The sequence below is a fragment of the Ammospiza caudacuta genome, chromosome 3 (genome assembly GCF_027887145.1).
Source record: "Ammospiza caudacuta isolate bAmmCau1 chromosome 3, bAmmCau1.pri, whole genome shotgun sequence".
NCBI lineage: Eukaryota > Metazoa > Chordata > Aves > Passeriformes > Passerellidae > Ammospiza > Ammospiza caudacuta.
Genome location: NC_080595.1, coordinates 45053412 through 45080131, shown reverse-complemented (window position 1 = coordinate 45080131; position 26720 = coordinate 45053412). Strand labels below are relative to the sequence as shown.

The 26720-nt window shown below is 37.2% G+C and overlaps 1 protein-coding gene across 1 annotated transcript in view; it reads right to left on the bottom strand.

Annotated features, from left to right (window-relative positions):
- The window catches only part of FAM120B (family with sequence similarity 120 member B), a 47041-nt gene that overhangs the window by 12422 nt on the left and 7899 nt on the right, over positions 1-26720 (bottom strand). Inside the window, exons 3-5 of the mRNA XM_058802093.1 lie at positions 23031-23126; positions 16861-17033; positions 12895-12987 (exon numbers count right to left, since the gene is read on the bottom strand). Coding sequence (XP_058658076.1) covers positions 12895-12987; positions 16861-17033; positions 23031-23126 — 362 coding nt within the window. The remainder of the gene's footprint in view (positions 1-12894; positions 12988-16860; positions 17034-23030; positions 23127-26720) is intronic.

Below are 26720 nucleotides of genomic sequence, written 5' to 3'. Positions count from 1 at the left end.
GCCTCTATGGTTAGAAGACTTCATTGTCTAGGGATATCAGCCCAGGACTTTCCTAAAGCACTTTAGTATTGGGGGGTGGAGGGTTTGTGTGTGTGTGTGAGGGATATCAGGTAAGGCGTGGTGTTTTAATGGAAATTAGTATGAGCAAAACCAATGCAAGAGCTATCAACAGTGATTTCTTTATTTTAAGAGAATAGGAAATACATTGACTAAAGGATAGTTTCTATTTTCCATATCTGGCAATGAAAACGAAAGAAAATGAAAGCACAGTGAGTCTGTAACAATGAGGCTGTGCACATGGCAAACCACAGAGTGGCCTTGCCATGGGAATGCTCACAACTGCTTGGTGTCTGCAAGGTTAAGATGTCATGATGAGAAGAGGAAAATTCCAAAAGAAAAGAAGTCTTGTCTTGCAGGGCATTACACCCTAGAGATTACTTCCTTTTGGAAATTGTGTCCATTCTTTTTACCATTTCTATAAACTCAGGACCCCAGTGAACCACATGAGATGCAGCCCTGTGATCTCACTGCTGCTACTCCTACCACCAGCTGATGACATTTGTGTGAGACACAGGGACTGTGTGAGAACTGCCCCTCCTGCACCAGCTGCCTCTGCTGTGTCCCTGCTGCTGAGCCTCCCAATGGCAGCTCCCCACCCTCCCAGCGCTTGGGGAAAAAGAGAATTTTTTCCTGTTTGAAGACTCAGAACTCAAAAGTTCCCAGTCCTCTAGCATCATTGCAGCAGAGGTTACTGATATGAGAGGCTTGATCTGAACTGGGTAAGTTACTTGAAAAGCGCAAGAGAAGTGCTACAGCATCCACAACACTATGCATGAAGTTTTTTTCTAACAATTTCAGAAATCTCTTTGCTGGAAGACTTATATCACTGAGTTCAGGCCAATCTCTGTGGCTGTGTGCATGTGCAGTGGTGACAGAAAGAGGCCTGGCAGGGTGGAAGGTGTTTGCTCACAGCAGCACTCTGCAAGTCTAGACCGAGACTGCACATCCTGCTGAAGAGTTTTAACTTACAGGAAGAGAAAATACATGGATCTTGTACATGAAATGCAAATTTCCAGTTCAAATTTCATCTAATGAAATAATAATTAAAGAATAATCAGGATGTAAAAATACTTTTATGTTTAAGGAAATACTATTAGCCCTCTGACTCTTTGTAGATTCAGAAGGGATTTTTTGATAGAGGTGTAAACCTTATTCTATGCATTTTGAAACCTGCACAAACTAATTCCAGGAGCATACTAAAAAAATAATTTGCCCCTCAACTGATTGGAGTTTAAAAGCTTCAAATTCTGTCAAAATGATAAATAGGTTCTATGGCAGTTGAAAAGTGAGGGTGAGTATCTGAACATGCCACATGTCAGCAACACAGCAACATTTCACCAACTGAATTTCTTGAAACCAAGGAGAAAATTATTATGACAATTTCACAGTTCTTTACTTGTGCTACTTTACATGTCCTCTGTATCTCAATGTACTAAATACAACATTTAATTTAAAATGTCTTCCTTTAGTAGGATTTTCAACAACATTCTGGGCATGCTCCTTTTCAATGTAAAAAGTCTGTATTAATAATTGTTACATAGGTTAGAGTTTACTTTTTTCCTGTTCTGTTGCCTCCTTCCTGTGGTGAAGTTGAATACATAAGACATGACTATGGCTAACATTTTGATATAGAAATTTTAAAAGAAAAAGCTTTAAGATTACATAATACATTTTCTCCACTCCTCCCTTCCCCACCTTCCTCACCCACCTATAAAAGAACATACCTGTTTTTGTGATAAAAGGGAAAACATAACACTCAAGGGCAGTTAAAATTAATCAATTCAACAATAGTTACAAATCAATGTAATTTGTCCCATGCAATAAACTGCTGGAATTCAAGTGGTAGTGATCAAAATCTGTGTACTTGTCTAGTTTAACCAACTCCTTTTAGATCCATTTGAACTCAGTCGGTATATCATCAGTATTGCTGCTTCTTACATTAACTCTCCCAGCAGCCACCTGTATCTTAAATGATCAAATATTTAACCATAGGCAATTTGTGCTTGAGCAATAAAGGCAGCAGGTAGATGCTATCTCAGGAACTTGTCACTAGAACAGTCAGGCTTAGCCTTGCCTGAGAGCTCTAAGGCACACCGTGTTCTAAATATAGAGAGATGAACGCTCACTGAGACAAGTCTGCAATGGAAAGCATCACTAAACAACCTCAACCCAAGACAGACAGCAGACTGTCCTGCCTTCAGCCATTACTATAAATTCCCAGTGGGAGCAGGCAAAGGATGCTAAAGCCCCTGCACACTGGAACTCTACTCTCTGCTCTTGAGAAAAGGATACCTACACTGGCGCAATGTTGGTAAATTACAGGAGTGTCACCCTGCAGAGGCGGGCTGGTGAAATAGTGCATTTACTAGGCATCCGTCAGCTTTAAGCAACAAGCTGCTGGGCCCTGTCAAACTGAGGGGGGAGAGGAGTGCCAGTATTTTGAAAACAGACTAAGGTTTATTCTGATGAAAGATTATGGCTTAAATTAAGCTCTTCCTGCTTAAACAAGGTGTGTGCAAAGGAAAACGGGGATTGAAAAGAGATCCTATGAGGGCATTGGCTGCAACAGAAACTAGAAAAACCAGTTTTTAAACCCTTCTAAGACTTTGAAGTAAATATTTAGCTGTAAACAACCCAATTGTTTAGTATTTATATGTTCAGGAAAGTTTATTTACTGTGTTTTATCAGGACTTTGATGTAAAATGATACCTCTCTGTGGAAAAACACTCGTATTTACATTAAACCAAAACCACCACTGAAGTAAACTTTAAAAAAAAATTAAATATGGCTTTTACCATTATGCACCATTAAGCACAAATAATAACACAAAAGTATTACTGCTAACCAATCTGCAACTAGAAAAAATCTCCTTCAGTTCCAAAAAGATTACATCTTGTTTCTTGTTTAATTTTCATAAACAGTTGCTTTTATCAGAAATCTCTATCATATCCACAACAAACCCCAGCATAAGTGAGACTTCTGTGATAATTAATTTCACAATTAAAAAGTTTTGTCCTCTCAGCTTATTTATTCAATTCTGCAATAGACAGCATGTTAACACCTGCAGAAACACTGAAATAACATTACTTCCTTTATTTTAGCCACAACTGCTCAACTCTGATCAAAAGTGCTAGTGACAGTCCCCAGTACCTATGACATCTACAGAATGCTGACATCAATTTTGAATTATAGTCACCAAGCTAACCACCCAACTGTAGCCCAGCCAGCAGCCATGTCCCTTCTACAACTGTGAATGGATTTTAATTTCTAGTGTCTTAAATATTTACTCATGTTTTTGGTGACATACTTATCCTCAAATCTCCTCACCTTTCCAATACATAGATAATACTGAATTTAGTTGGTAGGGAAATACATTTTATTTTTTTGGGACTCTGAAAATACTTGTAGCCTGTAGCAATGTCTCCCTTTCACATGGATGCCCTAATAAAAGTGATGCCACAATAAAGTTTCATCCTGTTGGGCAATTTAGAGTGCCCTCTCCATCTTCCCTGCTGTCTATTTAAAACAACCAGCAGTAAGTATTGCTCTCTCAGACTCCTACATTTCTGTCAAATGCAGCTGAAATTGGCCAACACATCCAAACGTTATTAGGGGACACAGAGAAAAAATTTAGAAAGCATGCAAAAGGTCACTTCTCTCCCAGTAACTTTCCATTGTAAGCCTTCAAACACCAAACTTTATCCCCTCTTTTACTTTCTGACATTCACCATATATTTCTGTATTCTACGCTACACTGTCTAGCTCCATTACCAAAATCTTCAAAATGAGGGTCTTCATTTGCTGCTGCCTCATCCTGACCATACTCCTGACCTGAAGTCCTTATCCACACATTAATCATGATTCTTTAATCATAGGACTGGTCCATGGAACACAGTTTCAGGTGTAAAAATTCTGCCACCAACAGAACTACAGGGCAGAGTGTACTTGGATGCCTTTGCTGATGCAGTCTGTCCTTCCACAGCCCCAGACCCCACTGGCAAATGACAGCTGCTTAGGCCTGAAACTGCTCAGTTTGCTGCTACAATTGTCCCAGGCTTAATTAGCTAAGCTTAAAAATCAGTATTCTTTATTTTTCTCCCTAGATTCAGAGTGGACCTCCAAGGTTTATTCAATTGTCCTAATGTAGGATCATCCTTAAGCTGATTGAGCTTATATTTCTTAAGGGTCTGATTTATTTCACACTGCAAACAACAGAAAGATTGGTGAATTTCACAGAATTGGACCTGGCGAAATTTCGCATGTCTGCAGCACTGCAGCTTCCAGAAACATTATCACAACTGTTACTCATGTCATAAGCTCTTCAAATAAAACTGTCATTGAACCAGGGTACCTTGTGTAGAGAATTCTAGCAGAGCAAATATTGCTTGCCAGTGCAATACAGGTTTTGTAGATTCCCCCCCCCCTTTGAGTTTCTTTGTATTGCAAAGCAGCTGCACAGTAAGATTGTTGATACTTCGGTTCACCCTTTGAAGTGATATGGGCCGGCAAACAGCTCTGGCTGAGGAATTTTCTAGGTGTTAAGTCCACAGGTTGAGAAGGAAAAGAAGAACTTGTCTGCTTCTATTTCATGACAATCCCAAGCTCCAAGACAAATCAAATGAGTCACGCAGCATCATTTCAGATGACCTGTGAAGGGAACTGACAAACTGTAACCTGTGATCAGGGATGTTCAAGATGTCAGGATTTCATCTGAAACTAAGCTACAATAGTTTCCACTTCCAGAACACCTATTCCTTTCAAAATGGAAAATTGCCAGACACAGCTTGAAAGTTGCTGCCTTTTGCACAAGAATGCCAACCCCGTGCTGTGGTTTAGATGAATGCATACAGAGAAATTAGAGAAACCTTCTTTGGTGCACACAGCTGTTGCATAAAGATGGTCTTCTGAGCTATTCAAGAACTAACTCAAAATTTAGGTTTTTAATGAAAATAAAATTATTTACAGGTAGTATTCTACATTTTCTTGTGTTAACACTATGTCAGAGCAAATAAAAAATAAGTTAATGTGACAGTAACTTGGCCATTTTTAAATACTTACTGAATACAGAGAAGAATGTTGTTTTAAAGAAAATGCATGCTCTGTAATAAGCCAGACTTCGGCATTGCAGTCCTTCAGCCAGGAGGACTGCAGGCACTTTGCTGATAACATTTCAGCCTCAGGAACTGATACCCAGCCATTTTAAAACAAAGGATACCTTTTTTTTTCCCTTTTTTTTTTTCTAATGCAGAAGGTGCTGTGCCAAAATAAACTTCCTGCAGAACACCACTATGCTTTCAGCCTCCTGAAATTGAAAAATACTACGTACCATTGCTCCTAGGCTGAACTATTCCTCTATTGTACTGGAGCCTCAGGGTACAAATACAACACACAATTGTATGATTTTGCGATTTTGCTAGAAAGTTAAACATGCTGACATGCTGATGAGATTGTAAACACTTAACTAAATCTCTCCATATACCACTAATTTTCTTTGGAGGTAATACACAATTACCTTTACACATTTGGTGTTTATTGTCCCTGTTTGTTCTTTCCTCACATGTAACATTGGGATTAGAATGTTTTAAGAAGTGATGATGTCTTTGGATGCTAAAAAATAATGCTGGGAAGGGATATTATAATGTACTTTTATCACTTTTCTCTTAATACAGCTCCATTTCTTTAGAAAAAGTTCCTTCAAGGACATCTCAGCTGTTTCTCAGTGAACATCAAATGAAATAATCCCAAAACAAGGATGAAGGGGAGGAGAATACATATATGACATCAATCTTTATGTTAACACATTAAAAGTTCACTTTCACACAGCAATTTTGGCTAAAAAACTTATATCATTGAGACTAGTGTTACAAGCAAGAACTAAAAACTGAACAATTGGACCAAAGTCATAGAAGAAGCAACAGATAGGAACTGGACACTGTCTTGACTTTTAATCCCTGGACAGTGGTCATGCCAATCAAGAACACACTTGAAAAGAAAGGGAACAAATCAGCTCTTGCTGTTTCTGACATCTTCCAGATGAACATTTCTACTATAGTAATTCGAAAACCTCCAGTAGGTCCAGCAAAGCACTGTAGCCACATGCCTATAAATGCATCCACGTCTCATTGGCTCATTTCAGCAAACACTTGGCTTCTCTGAAGCTGCACACAGCCACCTGCTCCTTTTTCCAGGGCCAGCCCGGCCAGATGTGCGGCTGGCATTGCCGCTGGGGCGTGCCAGAGGCGCGGGCAGGTGCAGAGCCCCGAGCAGATGCCGGGCAGGTGCGCGCGTGCCACCGCTTCCCGACAGCGCCGCGCCCTCCCTACCCTGCCCCTGGATGTCACCTGCCCTGGGGGACACGGGGCAGCCCCTGGATGTCACCTGCCCTGGGGGACACGGGGCAGCCCTCAAAGGCAGCGGGGAGCAGCCCCACCCACGCCATGCAAACACCACCTCCAACCCCCACGGGCTGCTGGCTCCTTCCAGCATACGATATGCAAGGAAGGGAGAACTATTGAACTCAGAAGTAAACGTACACTTTGACCAACACAAACTTGGCAGGAAAATGCCAATTGATACCAGAAATATTTATTTTCCCCTCTCTGTAATAAGTTATCTCTGACTTTTTCAAAGCTGTCAGTTTGCTTGATATTTTGGGAGAGCTTTATTACCCTCACTACTAACAAACATGTTTCACTTCCTGCAATATTATTTGGCATGGATTAAAAATTAACAGCAATTTTGTTATCTGAAATTCCAGAGTGTCCTTTACCTTAAGAATCCTGAAATATTCTTTAAGCTATATACAGTCTAAAAACAATTTATAACTGAAATATTGCTGCATTTCCATGTTGTTGAAACCTTGCTAATTATGAGCTACAGGACAGTAAAGGGGAAAACTCACAGAAATGCACAGCAAACTTAACACAATTATGCAGAAACATGCAAGACTATCTTCCACAAAGGAATAAAAATCCTCTTTTTAAGACCCTTGCTCAAAACCTTGAGCAAGATTTTCTCCCTGGGCAAACTGAATCCATGTAAATAAATGAATTTTTTTCACAAAGTAGAAGAGATGACCTACAACTCAGCTCTCTATGGCTAACTGAAAGGAGGCTGTAGTGAGGTGGGGGCTGGTCACTTCTACCATGTTTCAAGTGAAAGGATGAGAGAAAAATGGCCTTAAGCTGCACTAGGAGAGATAAAGATTAGAAAATAGGAAATTTTTTTTTACTGCAAGTTTCACTGGAGTAAGTTGCTCAGGGAGGTGGTGAAGTCGCCATCTCTGGAAGTGTTCAAGAAGCATCTGAAGATGGCACTTGGGGATGTTGTTTAGGGGTAAATATGGTGGTGCTGGGCTGATGGTTGGACTAGATGATCTTGGAGGCCTCTTTCAACCTTGACAGTTCTGAGATCTAGTTATGCTGTGGTTTGTATTTGTGCCAGTTTCATATAATAGAATTGACACAGCTATGTGAATTCTGGCATTGGGGCTCACGTCAACTGCAAAAAATGTTCAGGAAAATAGACTCTAATGATACTAATAAATATACCAAATTTTGTCAAGAAGAAAAAGGGGAGAGTGGGGCAGAACACCAACCTTGTCTGCAAGATTTCTTTTTAATATGCGTATGATCCAACAGTATCAAAAAAGGTAGAGCTAGTTGTCAATAGACTAAGAAAACTTTATTCAGAACTTTAAAAGATGGTTATGAAAATAGCCACAAATTTAGAGATGGGTCTTTGAAAAGTGCTGTAAGCAGTGAGTAACTACAGCTCCAGAAAAATCATTGTATTTGCACTAATGTTTGACCCATGTAAGTGCAGTGGAACTGTTCTATTTGGACTGGTTCATTTAAGATCTTGAGCATATGAGAAGACTATTTCTAATTTTGAACAGGGATTGAACCAATACCAACTTGAAATCACATCCCACACTGCTGCACTTTAGTTCCAGATTAGCCCAGAACACCAAGGAAACCTAAAGACCGCAGATGAGAAAATGGGCTGGGGAGCAACGCCAAGATCAGCAAATCACCTCAATCCCCCCCTGCTCTCCACCACCTGCCAGTTACAATCCTGACTATAATTTTTAGAACACTTTTGACAGATGCAAATTTTGAGGGAATATGAACCCTGATTCAGTAAAGCATCTGGGAATGCACTCAAATTCCATTTTAGTTACTACTAATGTACATTACAGAAGTGGGTCCTTTGTATATAAGAAGGGTTTATCCCTAAGATCTTTACAATATTCTTACTTGCATTTTATGTTTTACTCAATCCAATTAGACTTCAAGCAAATATTAATTAGGAAACAGTCATACAGACACAATAAACATACACTCCCTGGGGGGAAAAAGGATTTTTTAAAATAATCATATTTTGACAAATACAGATAACTCACAAAGGCTGTTTGGGGTCTGTTTGAAAAATATCACACATAATGGTGTTGACAAACATAGCCTGGCTTGCCAGCACATCAGGAGATTGAAATTATTGAGTGTTTAGAATCTGGATATTATTTATGTCTTTTAATCTGCATGGCACAGAAGAAAAAACACAGAATAGATGTAGCAACATCCTTTAAATCTGAGGGATCCCTACCAAGACATCCACACCACTACTTATGTCTCTAAAACATAGTGCTATTTTACATGGATGTGGCCAAGTATCCGTCAGGAAAATATTCAGAGAAAAGTACCTTGTGTAATATTGGTATAATACCAAGGTAAACCAAGGTAATTTTGATTCCATGACACTGCACAATGAAAAACACTCAAAAGTTCTGTGCAACTAAAATTCTTGCTAAATGTATTTCAACTAGCTATTTTAACTAGCTTTCAAGCTAGTTAACTAGTTTGCTGAGTGCTTCTTATTATTATTTCAAAAGCTAATTAAATAATACCTAATACATATTGTGTGAAAGTTCATTTGCAATCAAGTAGCAAAGACTCTTTGAATCTTATAGTTTCATCTAAAATGATTGTGCTCATTTCACATCAGTAACAATTTTAAATAACAAAAAACTCTTAAAAAAATTGAAGAAATATATTTCTTCAGTGCTTGACTGTCTTATACCTCATACACAGAAGATGTCATTACTCTTAAGCAGATATTCTGGCAAAATGGGACATTTTAAAGCAAAGCTATCAAGGGTTTGCAAATGCCCTGCATTCCAGCAGTGATGTGTATGTCTACCCATGCACCTGCTATTAACTTTGATTTCCTATTTTCTAACATACATTTTGCTTCTAAAATAATTTATCAGGACCCAAAATTCATCTACCGATTTGCAGTTATTTCCTTTTTAACCAAATTTTTCCATCTCATCTTGGGTCACAGCTTTCAGAAAAGATGTGATTCACAGCTTTACACTTCCAACACAATTTTTTCATATTGTCGCATACTTAGTGAAATCTTAGAAAAATTGTAATTGTGTTTATAAGTCATTACAGTTTTTCCTGTTTGGGCAGTATTTTACATGCATTATTGTAATTGCACTTGTAAACAACCAGGGCCAGCACAATGTAAGAAACAAGTCTGGAAGCACAACTGCTGGTGCCTCTTTTCCTCTGCAATGGCCTCCAAGTTAGACTGATGGCTCCCTGGGCTTTTTGCCAACACCACACACCAGATTTAAATAGAAAGAAGGGAACTAGACAACCTGGGGTCCAAAATTTAATTATGACCTTATGTATAAGCTCTATGGGAGGCTTGGGCAAAGTAGAATGCTAATCTACCATATAAGGGGGGCACCACAAGAAAACTAGAAAAAAATCTAACCAGAAAAATGTCTTTTTTATCATGTGCACATTTTGGTATTTTGAAACCATCGATCTTGAAAAATAATCAAATCTTCATGTATAAACATTATGTTATTCTCAGAAAGTAATATTTAATGTACAGTGTTGTTACATGTTCACAGCCCACTTTCTTTCAGCATGAGCTAAACTATATTTTTTATGGCTTTAACCCACTTTATTCAAACCATAGACTTTTCTGTTTCATAGACTTGTGGGTTTATGGATCTCATTAACAATGAAATATGGACAGCATATTAGAAAGTAGATGTGAAAGTGAAGACTGAAATGCTCTCTTCATTCCATCAGAACGGGCTCTATTTATATCTCCTCTCATATTTCAGATTGGAAGTTAAGTATTCTGCTAAAACATATTTGATAACTGACTTCTTTACAGAAAGAGATATTTTTTAAAATCAAATTAGTGTTCTTCAAAGAAATACTTACAAGAAATAAACATTTATTTCTACATTTAAATAATACTATAATGTTAAGTCCAAAATGGCAAATGAGAAAATATCTTTATAAAATTTTGCAGATGCTGACTCATTTTACCATTTTCTTTGGAAGCTCTGTGATTTAGCTGTTTCTAAGAATTGCTTTTAACTTTTCAATGGAGAACAAAAACTATGGAAAACAGATTAAACTCTATTCCTGATTTCTGACAGTAAACTCCTTTTATTAATCAACTACATGCTAGTGTCATTCATTGCACTAGGATCCTTTGCTTTTAAGCACAAATATCTAGAAAATGAAGCTGCTAAATACCTATTGAAACATTATTCACTATTAAAATAACTCAATAACTCTATTGAGCATAACTCAAGTTTGTAAAATAACTAAGTAAATACAGTAATGAGTAAAATCTGTTTAAGCTATTCTGAGATGGGATCTTGAAAATTAGATGCTTGAATGGTAATTCTCAGAAAGCTAGCTTTACTGATCATTATTCTTAGAATATTTGTATAAGATATTCTATTTATTTAGTCCCCCGCCCTTTCAAGAGAGAATTCCCAGGACATCATTAAGTTCTCTATTCTTGATACAGCTTGACACGACACAGATACACACGCAACTGAGAAACAGCAATTTTTTTCCACAGGGAAATTCAGGTCATCAAAACACAGGAAAAGAGGTTAATTTGAAGGCAACGAGGGAAAGTTTTGAAACTCCTATTTATGTATTCACAACCTCAGAAGAGAAAGAGACCAAAATCTTTCCTCACTATTCCCTTCAGAAGGATTTATTCTGGCTCAAACTATTACCAAAGGTACTACTGTGAATTTTGACAGAACAAGACAAGGAACTGATCTACAAAGTGGCCTGATACAAAAAATTTCAGCTACGTTACATGGACCTTGTGCTGGTTTCTAGCACAGCAGAAGGCATTGTGGGACAGTGCATGAAGTGCTTATATAAGCAGCAGAGTGACATAACTTTGGAAAGGAGTTGGCAACAGCATGCAAAGTCAATTCCAACAACATTCTGTCCACTTCATAAAGTGGAACATGACACAGTGTAAGACCAGCTTCACACTTCCTGCACCTCTGTGTGCACAGCTGATCTGCCATAAGCTTTGTGGGCAAATAACAAAATCTTGTGAACAACTTTCAATCAGCACAATGCTGATAAGTAGCATACATTGATTAATGTTATGCATTTGGATGCAGATTTGTATTTCCAAAGAGCCACAACACAAATGAATCAAACAAAGGCCTCTAATTCAAGCAGAATAAGCTTAGAAGCACTTTAGAAACTTGTGTAACAATCCCTGTAAATGCATCTATAAACAAGTTGTTTCAACACTTCCTGCTTGGGCTTGATTTCCCTTATGCTGCTGCTGAATGACTGCCATGCAGACTTGAAGTACTGTTCCTCCCAATGCTGAGCGCTGCACTATGTGCAGTAATGTATGACAGAAATAAATCCTACACTTCTGCTGTGTTCCATATTGCCTTCATTCCATTGCGTCCTTTTTGTTACACAGTCAGCTACAAATCAAATTTGTGATGACTTTGAAGAAACTTGTAGGAGCCTGGACTTCACCTGCTATAAGGAATCAAATAATGGAACTGGGATCACACTGGTTTTGTTATTTTGGTACTTGTGCACTAGAAACAAATGGATAGTAACAGGAGTGTAATCTTGAGATCAACAAAAAAATACTTCCAAAATTCTCCCATGGACTGCTCAAAGAAACAGGGAACTTACTGGAAATACAAGCAAGATTTACAGAATGAAGATATATTAAGGTTCTAACAATTTCTAACCCTTTTCTGCTTACTTTTATGTAAACCCACAACTCAAATAGCAACTGACATGTGGAGTCTGTGCTACACATTGCTAATACTTTGATTGCAATTTCAGGCTAAGAAATCAAAAATGCTCTTGCATCATTTCATGCGCAGGAAGAATTTTTTAAATGGTTCTTCTGCAGTAACCATCTAGGAACCTTCAATCCACAGGTAGAAAGGCAGAAGATAAGAAAGGAAAAAAACAGATTTGCATGGAGTATATATAAAATATTTAAAAGAACTTCCAAATAGTTACAGAACAGTGTAATCCAAATGGTTTTCACTGCAGTGAGTCACATTAGGTAACTTTTTTCTGGTTAGGTTTATACTGTTTATATTCTCCCTCAAGCAGTAATACCAAAATTTAATACCAATACAACCCACATCCAAAACCAAAATCCTCCTCAGTAAAAAAAATGAAGCAATGTTGTATGACAGGATTCACGTTACCAATTTTTCATCAGATGGAAGTTTGGAAGCTAAGGAAGGAAGAAATCTGAGAATAATTTGCTCACTCTAGGACTGCAACCACTACAAAATGTCCCTTCGATTTTAATTTTTTGTGTGATTAGCAAATATAAGTATTCACACAAAGTATAGCACACGAAAAGCCTACATCTTTACCCTGACCCTTAGCTCCTGTATCTGTAAAAAAACTAATGTAGAATGATTTATCCCCAAAACATTCATCACAAGGTTTCCATGAGTATTTCACGCTACATAATTATTCCAGTGCATACCTGCAGGCCTTTCAGTTGAGCTGCTGATTTCCCTTTGAGGCAGAGGACGAGTGCCAGAAATGCATTTAAGTCCTCCAGAGAGAGGCTACTGACCTAAAACAGATGAAAAAATGACACATTATCCTAAGGTTCTGAAGAGGACCTTTCTGAAAACTGAATCCTCTTGCTCAAGCACATCAAACTTGGAACAGGGACCTCAATAATGACCACCAGGAATGCATCATCTAAGAAAACACACAGGGAACAAAATACTTTCTTTCACAGCTTGAAGCAAGTGCATACCCCAATGCTTGTGTATAGTGTATACACATAGATTTCCACACACCAAACAAAATACCCACCCTTCATTTTTCCCTTCTCCACTTCCCTTGGAATTTCTTAATAACAGGAAATTTCTCCCTCTCTGTTACAAAAAGCATAGTTTAAAAAATAGATATTAAAAAAAATTTCCTTTAAAATCAAGACATAGGATAAAAATCACCTAAATGAGCCACAGATATGATGACCATCAGGAATTTTAAAAATTGCTTACACATTTATCTGTTAAAAAATTTCAAAATATTCTAAAATATTTCAATTACCTATTTTAACCTGAATTTCAGGATTTATCAAAACATATTTGACTTATTTCAGGTTTTAAGGCTACTTATGGAAGCAGGGAAAACTTAAAACTAAAATGTAAAATGTTCAAGTTGGGAAAAGGAAATGACAAGTCTATATTGATGTATCAGTTCACTTTTATCCGTAAAGTGAGCACTTTTTCTGCTGTGAAAAAGTGTCTAGAGAGATTGCAGGGGCACATGATCAGCACAGAAGAAACACAGCACCTTGAGAGCAGCTAGCATCATTCCATGACACCACCAGTGGAGTTCTAATCCTTTCCTTGCTCCCATAACACACTGTGTATCACACAAGTGCACCAAGAGCACTTAGCTGTTACAGCAGCTGAGGACATGCAGAGAGCTCCAAAGTGAGATCCACAGAGCATTACAATTCCCCATCATTTGGAACTTGAGGAAAGGTTTCTCTTGCAAAATGTGGAAATGTGCATTGTGGGTGTGCAGAACACTTAAGAGGCAGCCAGAACCTCTGCATTGCCTTTCTTTTAATAGGATAAAAATCATTCAACCACTATTCAGATTTTTTTTTAAATCAAGACCCATTGCTTGTCCCACAGTAATGACTCTATGACACTGTTAAATCTTGCATATGGCATAAGAACGTGAGGGATATCAGAAACATTTTAAGCTTTCAAAATGCTCCTTGGTATTCATTAACTCCACCTGTCTGCTAAGATCTGATAATGGCCCTCCTTTACCCTGTAATTCAAGTCAGCTGTCACCTTTGTGTAGATGGCAACAAGAGAGGTTTACTAAACCCGCACATTTCATGAAGTAACAGAAAAAGTGAGTTTTATCTACAAACAATTCTTAATACCTGCACAATTTTGTCCTAAGAAAAGGAAATCAAAGATTGCTTTCAGGACAACAGCAAGAAAATGCCCCTAACAGAGCAGATCAGCCAAAAATGCTGATGAATGTAAAAACACTTCTTCAGAGAAATATTTTATTCAGTGATCAAACTTGGTGAGTTATCACAGTTCCACTGCCAGATTTAATCCAAAATTGTTAGAGACTTAATGAGAAAATTCTCCTCTGTCTGGAGGCTTCACTGGTTGATTTGAATTCATTTGCTGCTTTGCTGACTTTAAAGACAGACCTAATATTTTGTAATTTTTTCACTATTTTTATTTTCAATTTAGAGACTATTTGAAAGGTATCCTTGAAAAAAACACTTTTCGAACCAACACTCTTTTTACATAGTTAAGGTTTGTTCAATGGATTTCTTTTTCTTACTTAAAAAATGCATCTGAAGTTTTCATTAAATACTTGCACATACATTCTGAGGAAGCCAGATGGGTTGGTTAGTATGCTGGTTCCTGCAAAACCCTCATTTTTAGCTAAGATTCAATTATAAGTAATGAAATTTTAAACAATTTTATTTTCCCTCATATGAGCTGAAGGAAGACTTCAGGCCTGCTTCAAGGCAACCTACAATTTCCTGAACTTAGATAATTTCTGAGGAAACAATTCACCTTCCTTCTCCAATAAAAATTTAAGACCAAAGTGTAAAGACAAGAGTCAGAACACAGCTAGACAAGCCTTGTTTTCTCAGCTATAAAACAAATGGAAGCAATATGGCCAGCTCAAAGCATGGCTACTGACACTCCTGCCCTCATGTTTTCCTCTCAAACATCCCAAGAGAACAAACAGACGATATCAGAGAAATAACCAAAGTTTAAAATAACTCAGCAGTGAAAACCATTTTACTCCAAATCAATTCCCCAGTCTGGTTCCCAGGGTAGATTGTATCAGTGCAACTCCAAGGGCAGAAGAGAATCAGGGAAATGGGGCAGTTCTTGAGAATCTGGCACTGCCATGAAAAACCTTCCATCAAACTGAGCCCTTTGCATGAGCTCTCTGCTGTTACTCCTGCTGAAGCCAAGAGCTGTAAGTGTGATTTTGTCTCTGTTTATAACAGTGGCCATTGGATAATAAGTTCTGAAAACCATTTTACTGACAAGCATTTTTTTTATATTTTATTAATACCCTGTGATCAAGGTTCAGTAAATCCACATCTCTGCAGGTGTTCCATCCTGTTACTCCTCTTCTTAATCGCACTAAAGAAACCCTTCTCAAATAATTTAGTTATCATGCTATGAAAGGGTGCACAGAATAAATCAATAAATAGTGGAACATTTATGGTGGAACTATTCCACAATAAAAAGTGGAATAGTGGTAAATGAAACTGCATTTTCATATTCTAATAAGAAAAACACTTCAAGTATGTTGAAAGGTAGGTACATGATATAGATCTTGTTGACCTGAAACTGCAAGGCATGAAATGATGTTTAATAAGTATTATCTTTAAAAAAAGTCAATTTGTATTCTGTTATACAAATATTAAAGAAAAAAAAGACCCACACTGATCATTTGTGTAATTCCCATATGTTCTTCCTCAATATGTCATCTAAGTTTGAGTAAACATATGAAGGGAAATGAAAGGAAAATTCAGGGAGAACTTGTTTTCATGTATCACACACCAGTACAAATCTGTTACTGAGGAAATTGATGCCTCAACAAGCAAAACAAAAGACAAAATGCAGTTCAGTTAAGTGCAAGTGAAACTGAGTTTATCAGATTAGATAAATGCATAATCTGCTCATCCTCAGAGAGGAAAATCTGCTTGTGAGATCACCCTTGGAAATGTGGCAAGTACAGACAATATATTAAATACCTGAGAGAAAAGTAAATAATGAAGCAATATTGTATTTAATCTTGTGTCCCTTTTTATTAGAATTAAGGTATGCAGGTATTTTTATTACAATTAAGGTATTGCAGGATGCCAAGTATTTGGGATTATAACAGAAGTGCTACCTAATGATCCCTTATTACTCAGAATTTAATGAGAAGGGCCATATCCTCAATTCTGGCTTGAAAATTAGTAAACTGACAAGAAGGCATGAAAAAGTATTCAGTGAGAGCTGACTAAATATTTATATTGTCTGTTTGCACAGTCTGCATAGTCACCTGAGGGAATGTCTCCTTTTGATGACACAAAGGAAAGACAAAAGGAGCAACCTTAATTTGCAAACAAGTCCCAAAGAGCAGGGGAAATCCCTCAGTTTATATTCTCTCTGCTAGACTGCCCGAGGGGTTTTGTCATGGGCACATGAGAGTTGTGATTAGCTACTAAAAACCCCGAGTATTTCTTGAACAGGATGGTGCATGCTAAGTGGAGTAATTAAAAACACTGTAATGCAGTACTATTAAATTTGATCAGCTATGCCTACAGTAAGGATTAAGAGGAATGCCCAGCACAGGCTAGCAAAAACCATTTTATTTGTCTTTTGCACTTGTCAGGGCTGACAGCCCTGACTGAGGGAAAAGCAACCATCCCTCTTACCTGCATCATAAGATAGGCCAGCAAGCAGCAGAATCCTGCAACAGGTGCTTCCAGAGCTTGGAGCTCTTCCATCTCATCTTGGAGGTGAAAGCATGCCAGAAATGTGCTATACCGTTGCTTCTCCACGTCAGGCCCCTTGGCAAGCCACAGTGTTTTCAAACTAGGTGTTCCACCTACAAAAGAAATACATTATTTTATTTTGGCAGCAACAAGATGAAACATGTCTACCTCATTACAAATCTGAAAGGAAATGACTGCTCTGGCAGGAAAGGAAATGAAATGCTCTTGGCACTTGCCAGGACTACAGAGTCAAAAATAAAATGTATTTGACGAAACTTGCATTTGAAAAAAAATTAACAAAAAAATGGCCTATAATTTAAACCAAATTTATTGAATACAGGCATGTTTAAGCAGAGTGGACTGAATCGAACTCTTAAAATAACATAGACAACCTCGAGACAGCAAGAATTCAACCTATGCAAGGGCAAAGTTTGCCTGCAAGTGTGTTCTTTCCCTTGGGGATGCACAGCATTAATTGAGGCTCACTTCATCGTGAAACAGTGATTCAGTAGAGACCCACCAGGTCTGTTTTTCTCTCTCTCTCTGCTGAAGTTAACATATCAGGGGTCCCCAAAGGATGCTCACACTGCCTCCCTCATGATCACCTGTTTCAATGACCACCTCAGCCACTCGGTGATGAGCAGACCCTCCCCACCAGGCACTGTGTGGGTCTGGCCCCTCTGCAGCACGTTCCAGTTTGGGAACAAAAACCAAGGGGATCTGGTGTTTTTCACTTCCTAAGCTACTGTATGAAACACTGCTGCAAACACACACAAAAGATCTGTCATCAGTTATGAATAATGGATCTTTCCAGACTTTCTCTAGTATCATTCATGCTTGTCTCTAAATCCTTAATATTTACCCCATGCTGCCATCTCCCAGCTTGTGACACGTGTGGGCTAATGCAAAATTTGCTCCTCATTTAAATTACATTTAATCTGTTATCAAAATAAACGCTAAGGCACGTGAAAAAACAGAACAGTGAACTGGTTATGCCTGGGAATCTCCATAAGAGACAGAATCGTACCATAAAGTACGGCTGTTTCTGTAGTTAAATAAAACGAGGTGTGAATTTTAAATGTGCACTAATTAAGCTACATTTGGTAACACCTCTTCCTTTTTCATGTGACATGCAGCAGCTGCAGACCAGTTAGGAACACTTGGTGATAATAAATGGTTAAAGTGACAAGGTGCTGAAATCTACATAGATGATGTTTATTTAGCCAGGAAAGCCCATTAACCAAATGGTACTAATCCTCTGGAGAGGGGGAAACCAGAAGAAAAGTTAGCACTCTCTTTCTTTATCTCCGTGATGGATGTTTCCTTTACTATTTTCGAGGCTAACTCTCCTGTCAAAAGCTTTAACCATAAAAAGAACTACTATCAGAAAATCCGTAAGTTTCTAACCTTATTTCTAAGGGAAATGTATTATTAAGAAAAAAACCCAATTGCTTGATTGGAGGTAGAAATGCAAGAAAGAGATAAAATAAATAGTGGCAGTGAGTGGGGTAGTATAGACAGCACAGTAAGACTCACATTACTGGTTCTGAGATTGGAAATTGCTGCCTTAAGAAAAAAAAAGAACAGCAGAAACTGACTTCCAGGAAGAAAATGAAATATAACATGAATGAAACAAAAAAAGTCAACTTCTGCTACAAGCAACCCTGATGTGTGAGACAAGCTGTATATGGGTAAACTCAAATTGTTTTGATGGTTTCTGCACATGAAGAGATACACCAAGAATCAGTTAAAAGAAAAGTTCTCTTTTGCATCCAGAGGCATAGCTAAAAACAGAAATCCTTCTTTCTTCAGAGTAAAACCATTAACTTCGTCAATATTCAAGATTATAGATCTATATTGAGAGAGCTCAACAAAAAATTCAAGACATCTCTTCCATAAACAGTTTCTTCCACTTTCAGAAACATCTACTTGTCCCTGGAAAAAAAGGGTACTGATAAATTATGAGCTATTTACTGTGGGAAAGAAAACCTGATGCTGTCTCCTTTAGGAACACACCAACAAAAGGCACTTTTTTTCTGAAGGGTTCTCTTCTTCAAGTAACAGAATTCCGTGTAATACCCAAGACTAATCTATTAAATCAAATGAAAGATAAGTAAAACAAAGAAACAAATATCCTAAAGTTTAATGACTGTTCCACCATAAATGCAGTACACAGCACATCTAAGATTCATCTACAGCAGACCCTCAAAATGTGCTCTGCTTTACACACATCCTCACTACATTATTTACAATAATTAGAAAACATTTCTGAAATAGAAATGTACTTGGAGAGGCAGGAGAAATATTTCATTTTCTGAACATGTCTATACATTTCCTAAATTAACCTGAAAAACAACCAAAACTGAGTAACAAAAGGAAAACACCCCAAAACATATTTCTATCTACCTCATTGAAACATCTTTACTATAAAGACTAGTAATGATAGAATTACCTGTTGAGGTTGTAGGAACCACAATTTCCCATCAATTACACAAACATATGCAAACATAATTACTCTCAACAAGCACAAAATTGTGTGAAAACCATATTCAGTTCACTATGTGAACTGCAGTCCTCAGGAACCTCAAGAAGAGGAGCTTTAAAAAGACCTCCATGGAGGTGAGAAATTACTTGCCTAAACACAAAAACTGACAACCTATCAATTAAATACAAAAAAACATGGACAAATCACTTTTTACCTTTTCCTTTATATTCACACATTTAATACCATTATCATATAGAAAGCAGCATGAGAAACAAAAGCTTTCTCAAAATATAAACATTTATTTAATCTGTTTGAATTTCAAGAATCGATTTATGGATATGCAATACATGCAAAAGTTGTGGAATGCATTAATGCTATTATATAATTTAACTCAACACTTAAAGGTGATCCTCACACTTAAGTTGTAGCAAATTAAGCTGTAGCAACTTAAAACACATCATTATTGCGTATATAGATGTATAACAGTAAATGTTCATGTATATTTGAAGTAAAGACTATTGAAATTTTATTTTATAAAACCACAAATAGAACATTAATACTTCTTCATTTTTACATGCTCAAGTAAATACCAAGCAATAAAAATAAGTCTATAAAAATGTACTTGCTAGGAACACTCAACAGTAACTTCTCAACAACCGTGGCCAAAAAACTCAAATGCCAATTAAATCTGACCATTAAAGACAGAGATAGCTTTTTGAACTTAAACATATTCATGACACATTCATGAAGGATGCAATGATTCGAATACTGAAAGTACATCCAAACTCTGTGGTATGAAGCTACAATATCCTATGCATGTCAGAAATAAAATGAACAGCAGAATCAATACATTTCCAACAAAGACTTTAGAACTTTTTCTGTTCCACATAAACTGCATATCCAATATAGCTGCTGTGTTCACAAGATATGGATGTGAAACAGTATTTTCCTAGATCATGGATCTTATAACAAAATTGATTTGCCAGTGACATTTTCTATCAATATAAGTGCTGCTCTGTCAATGAGTGTAAATCATGATCATATTCATTCAAATGAAAAGAAACATTCTAGCAGGAAGAAAAGACACAGACAATGCAAGAAAGCACAGATGCTAATTCAGAAGACCATTTCTCAAAAATAAAAAATCTAGTTAATACATACTTACCATCCTGCCTTTAGGATTCAATATTTCGTTTTTTAAAAAAGCTAATATTCAATCTATCACCTGCAACCTTTCCAGATGTAAGGCAATTCTGCTGTTTTATACACACACAAGTGTGTGTAGGTTAAGTTAGTAGGAATTCTACTTCTTTTTTAAGATTGATGCAAAATTTAAAGTATTTATCATTGTGTACACTACAGTTTAAAGTTCACACTTTCTTTAGACTTTTTGATCTAAATTAAACTGGAAGAGAGTCAGGATTTTCCATATATTCTCAGTACAGCTCTAAGGTAGTTTTGATGATCAGGTTATCAGCTTTTAAAAAAAATATCGAGCCTTCCTAAATTAATTGCACACTTGATGATTCAAGTAGGTTTTTGCTAAAATTATTTTTTATCTTTTTGAGTAACCTGATCTTGATTGACAGCCTTGAACTCTAACTTCCTAAAACAACTTTAAATTTAGCTCTAAATATGATCCCTGTCTGAAAAATGTGATGTGCTGTTGAGAACCTTATTTGGTGAATTAGAGAGTCATGCTGTGGAAAATCAAAGACGTATGAGCGAATGTAAGGCATACAAATATGGACTGCAAAAATTTTAGAAAAATATTTGTCTGCTGAAGGAATGACAACAGAGCACTAAAAATAAACACTAAAAGTCCTCCTCCCTTTTTTAATAGTCTGCTTGAACAGTCTTTCATTACTGAGTTAGTAAAGATTGAATCTGAGAAGATTCTGTTTTTATAAACTCCACTTATGTGGTTGCTATAAACAAACACACTTAAAATCCTGTTTATTGTCAACAGGAAGGTGGGTTCTACGTGTTGTATGTTTGCAGAGCTATAGAACCAGAGTACATGAGATAATTGCATTCTCCAGAAAGGGAGGAAGGAAGTATACTATCTGGGATGGAAAATTCCACAACAATAAATATAGTATATTTGCTAGACAATTTGAAATGTAACTACACAGGTATGGTTTATACTTTTAGTTTTGTTTCCTTGTTTAGCAGCATGTTCCCAGTCCACTGTATGCTGAAATAAAACATTTGCACAGCACCAACTGATGAATTTTCAATCTGCATATTCATATTCCATGTGAAAAATTTCACAGCAATTTCTTGCTATCACAAAGCAAATTAGATAATCACTCTCCTAATATTATGTCAGGGGTACTGGACAGTGAAAGCACTGTATATCAAATAAAAACTCTTTTGTACTTAGTCTATATAACCAATTTCTTTCTGAACAGTCCTTTAAAAAGGATTTTGAAAAGGATGATATCTAAAAAGCAACTGATTTTCCTTCATCTTTGATATCAAAGACTCATTAAATATATGAGTTTCAAATATGAAGTTAAATATTCAATCTTTGGATACTGAAAAAGAAAATTTACTATAAATTTACAAAGATGCACCTGCATTTCAGCTTCTGTATTTGGATTTGGATCAGATCAGCACAAAGACTGCTACAGAAGGATGTAGGATGCCCAAGGAAGATGTGCGGGTAACTACTCTCCAAAAGCTGAATAACTTTTGGATAGTAACTAGATAGTAACTTTTCTTAACAAAATATCAATGCTATTGTATATCAGTGGAAGAAATACATTTCATGTGAAAGGCTAGAAAAATCCCTGAGCTGCTGATCCATTTGCCAACAGATGACAGAGAGGGAGAACTGTGAGATCAAGGATAACTACAACTGCATGGACAAATGAACACTTAGAACAATTTTCCCCTTGACATAATAAAATTGTTTACTTCCCATCCTAAACTTATACTGCATGATACAATTGTGTGTATATATATATATATATATATATATATATATGCACACAATTATATATATACAGTACTCAATCTTTTCACTAAAATGTATGATACTTCCTCATAAATGTAACACATTTCTCATAACTCCAATTTCACTAAGAGTGCTCATTAATGTGTTTTTTTACCAAAGGGAAGAAGATAAAACCACACAATATACCTAAGAGGGCAGAAACAGCTTCAGAGAAACAGTCCATTTTTTTTTTTTTTAATTAAAAGCTGGAATCTCTCTCTGGGTTATCAGAGATGATATAAAAATGACTCCTTTTTACATTCTCCACTGTTCTCATTAACACAATCTGTCAAACAGCTTAACGGATGAGTTTTAACATGGCCCCACACACCACTTATCCTGGCCTCAGAGCAGTATTTAGAACTTCTAAGAAATTGTCTGCATTTTAGAACTGATATTTGAATTAGCACTGGGTTTAACAAGACCCAGCAAAAACATGTATCTCAAAGCTGAATCCTACTATAATTACAAAAGGTAATTAAAAGCAACTACAAGAGTGCAGCTCTTTAGGTCCTTGTTCTCCACAGTCATCCTGGATTCTGTATCAAATATATGATGGATTGTCCAACCTCATTTTAGTGAAGTGGTTCCTTCAGTTTAGATTAATACACATTTTTATTCTACCTGTAAGAGAAGGTTGTACAGGTTGGATCAGGTCTGGCTGCTTGAGAGGATTTCCAAAATAGACAAACCACTCTTTTACAGAAGGACAAGTTCCACCTAAAAAAGACAGAATTGGATCAGTAAGGCAAATGCAAGTATTGACACTACTGTAACAGCTGTGATCAGGATTCCAAATAGAAGGCACTTCTTGATGACTTGTTTGCTCAGCTTTAGAAACAAACCAAGAAAAAATTGTTTCAGTATCTTTATGACAAATCATCAGAACAAATAAAGAGAGTTTCAATTACGTACTATAAACATGAGTTTGGGCTGGGGAACTGCAATCAAAACTGTAAATACAAGAGTCTGTGGAAAACATTCTGAAACAGGCCTAGGCCTTCCCAGCCCAAGGCAGCTCAGGAAGCTCTGGAGGCATGTGGCATGGCTCAGGGACCTGCATAAGCAACCTCAGTCTCTCAGCACTGTTACACTGCCACATATCCAGGCAGAGCTTAATATGATTCACCTTCCAACTTGCCCTGACGTTTCTTGTGTCAGGGTTTGAGCCAAAATCTTAATAGGGAGGCCTTGATGGCTATTTGAAAGCAATGGAGTCATCCCACCATCAGATGCAGAGCTTTTACAGCCCATTGTTCAAGACCTTTTTCGAGCATAAAGGAATTGTTTATACGTAATACTTCAAGTGGCTTTCCTAGTTCCTAACCTGAATCCTGCTCAGCCCCTCTATAGATGGCTCTTAAATTAAAAACTTGACTTCAGGAATTGTGCATCTAACTACTTGATGCTTAAAGAAACCCAAACAAACCAACCTACAGGAAAAAAAAAATCACGCATTTGAGAATTTTTGAAATGCAGACTATCCAATTTACAAAAACCAGCTCAAAATCATTCAAATGCAAGTCTTCATTAAAAAAACCCCAAACAAACATAGAATCAGTGCTGCTATCATGTATTCTGTCCAGATTTTGGTTATGGTACCCGTGTCATAGTGCCCTAAATTTCTTCTCTGTAATCTCGTAAACAGTATGAATTAAAGAGATTTAGCTAGTCCTGGACACTTGGAGTAGAGTTTTCAAATATTTCCTTTTTTTCCCTCCCTTGTCCCTTTCCACATTCACAGGATTGCATCTCTAATTTCTTCCAGCTCTCAACAAATACTGAAGCCATTATCCTTTAAAAATCCCGCCTTTTATCAGCAATTCCAAACTCCCTAAAATTTACTGCACAAGTATTTTTGATGCCATGTGAATCCTAACCAAAACTTCCCCTAGATTAAACCAAACCTTTAGATTAAAACAAACCTTTCCAACACTGTCCTTTCCTTGTCCATTCAAAAAGGTTTTGTCACACAATTTCCTGATCTCACTCATAGCTCAATGCTGGAGATAACTGTTGACATGAATGAAAAAGTAGTGTGCTATGGTGCAAGGGCAGAAATTCCTCAGATGAATTTCTAATGTCGGGGTAAGAGAAGGAGAAAAGAACACTACAAAATCTGTTTTACAACCCTGCTTCTTCCTCCCTTCCCCATGGACCTGCAGAACAAACTCCCAATAAAGGTGAGGGACTGAAGAACCAACACATGGAGTATGAGGGCCTGTGTTACAGATGACTTGCCATGCTTATCTATTCAGAAACCAATGACATTAAAAATAAAATTTAAAATGCCTATAGTACAGGGGGGAAAAGCCTTAAACTGCACATTCCAATAGCTGAATAATCTCACATCTTGATTATAAATCATTGTCTATGATAACATTATTTCATGAACAAAACCCTTCAATCAAATAACCCAAAGTAACTTTCAGAAACATTCTGGTGTTTTAACATTCAGTTTTAAGATTTAGTGTGTGGATTACTCTGCTTTGTTCAATTTATTCAGTTCACTCAGACTCTTAAATTTTAGCCTGGTTTCTTAAGGAGGCAAACCTAATGCAATTAGGACATCTGTCTTATAATTAATTCATGGATGCACTGGTCTCCTTCAACTAAATCTGCCAAGGGAGAAGTGATTTCAAATGGATTTCAAAAGTCCTAGACATTTTGTGAAACTGAAGACTCAGCTGACAGAGGGATCCTATTAGGGCACCAATTGAAAGAAAGGCAGGAAAGTCAACTTACCTGTTGTATCCAAACAGACTGAATGGCCAATCAATACACAAATATCTGTAGAAGAGCTAGAGGTGAGAGAAAAGCTAGATGGGATTTGGGAAGAGCAGGAAACAATAGGGAACATGCTTAGGAATACCATATACTGCAGGAGGGCATTGTCAAGGACATGAGGAGAAGTTAAGATGGTATAAAGAAACATGGAAATAGAATAACTTCGCTGGTGAGGAGCATTGCTCTTTATGAGTTCTACAAGTCACATAAATACATATCAAAATGTGTCTTGATCCTAAATACCAGTGAGAGATTATTTTTGACATCAACCATTGAACTCATGCCCAGTAAAAAGGGAAGCTGAAGGAAGGTCTACAGTTTCACTCTTTACATGTTTGTGAGTGTAGGTACAGGACATAGTCCCACATCAGCTGAGCGCTTTTCATTACTATAGCCCATTAGTAACAAACATATCACTGTTCACATAAATAGCCAAATAAATATAGCTGAAAGCAAGGTCCTGCAAACTGACAGCCTATGAACATACCAAGAACAAAGTGGAGATATGATTTCTAAATGTCAACCCTCTCTGCATGGAAATGTCTTGGGGAAAAAAAAAAACCCAACTTTTTCCCCATAATGCATATAAAGAATATCACCAATTAAATAAAAAAAAAAGCAGTTCCTTTGTTTAAATAGATTCTGAATGACCTGTGAAAGCACTGCTTAGGCAGCCTAAGGAATCTTCAACTATGTGCAAACCACGAGAGAGCTGGAAAATGCTGTTATGTGTGTTCCTCTACACCTGCAACAGCCCCAGTTCTCCTGAGCAGTCACTGGTGATAACTGGCAAAAATTCTGCTAAGGGACTGGTTTTGACAGTGTCAAAGCAAGAATCAGTCTGGCCTGTTAATGTTAGAACTGGGAGTGATGCCAGGACTTCGAGGAGCTGGCCACGGGCTCAGGCTACATTACATAACCTCCTAATTGGCAATGGACATGCAGGTGCAGGTATTTTCATGGACTGTGTCAGTGCCAAAACCTGCTGGCTTTGTTCTGAACCCTTTGCACACATAAGAAAGCTTGGCTGGCCTATCAGGGTGTATTATTTACTGTTATTTCCCCCTCCTACTTGAATTTTTCCAGAAGTACTTTTTCTCAGAAAGATGCTAAAGTGTTGACAATTTCTATCACTGTATGCAATATTTCACATACCGATCAGAATGGCTCAGTTAATTATAAGTGCACTTTTGAAATATACAGACAACAAATGCCATGTTGTCAGAATCAGCCCCCTATTTATTTCTGTAGGGTCAAAAATAAGGCTGTGATTCTCCAACATTTCCATGAGTAAAGGTACAGGCACCACACACCAAACTATACCAAAGGCAATGTTATATAAGCAATTGTTTCAGCAGCTCTGCTATCTTTTACAGGCAGGCACTGATTTGCTCATTCCCACTCCCTGCCATTCCCTCGGGGTGTTTCAGCACAGCTGCTTGTGGCTACACAGAGCCAGATGGGGAAACAGACAGGTTAGTTACCTGACTACAAAAAAGGCAGGGAAGAGAGACAGAGGCTATTTTC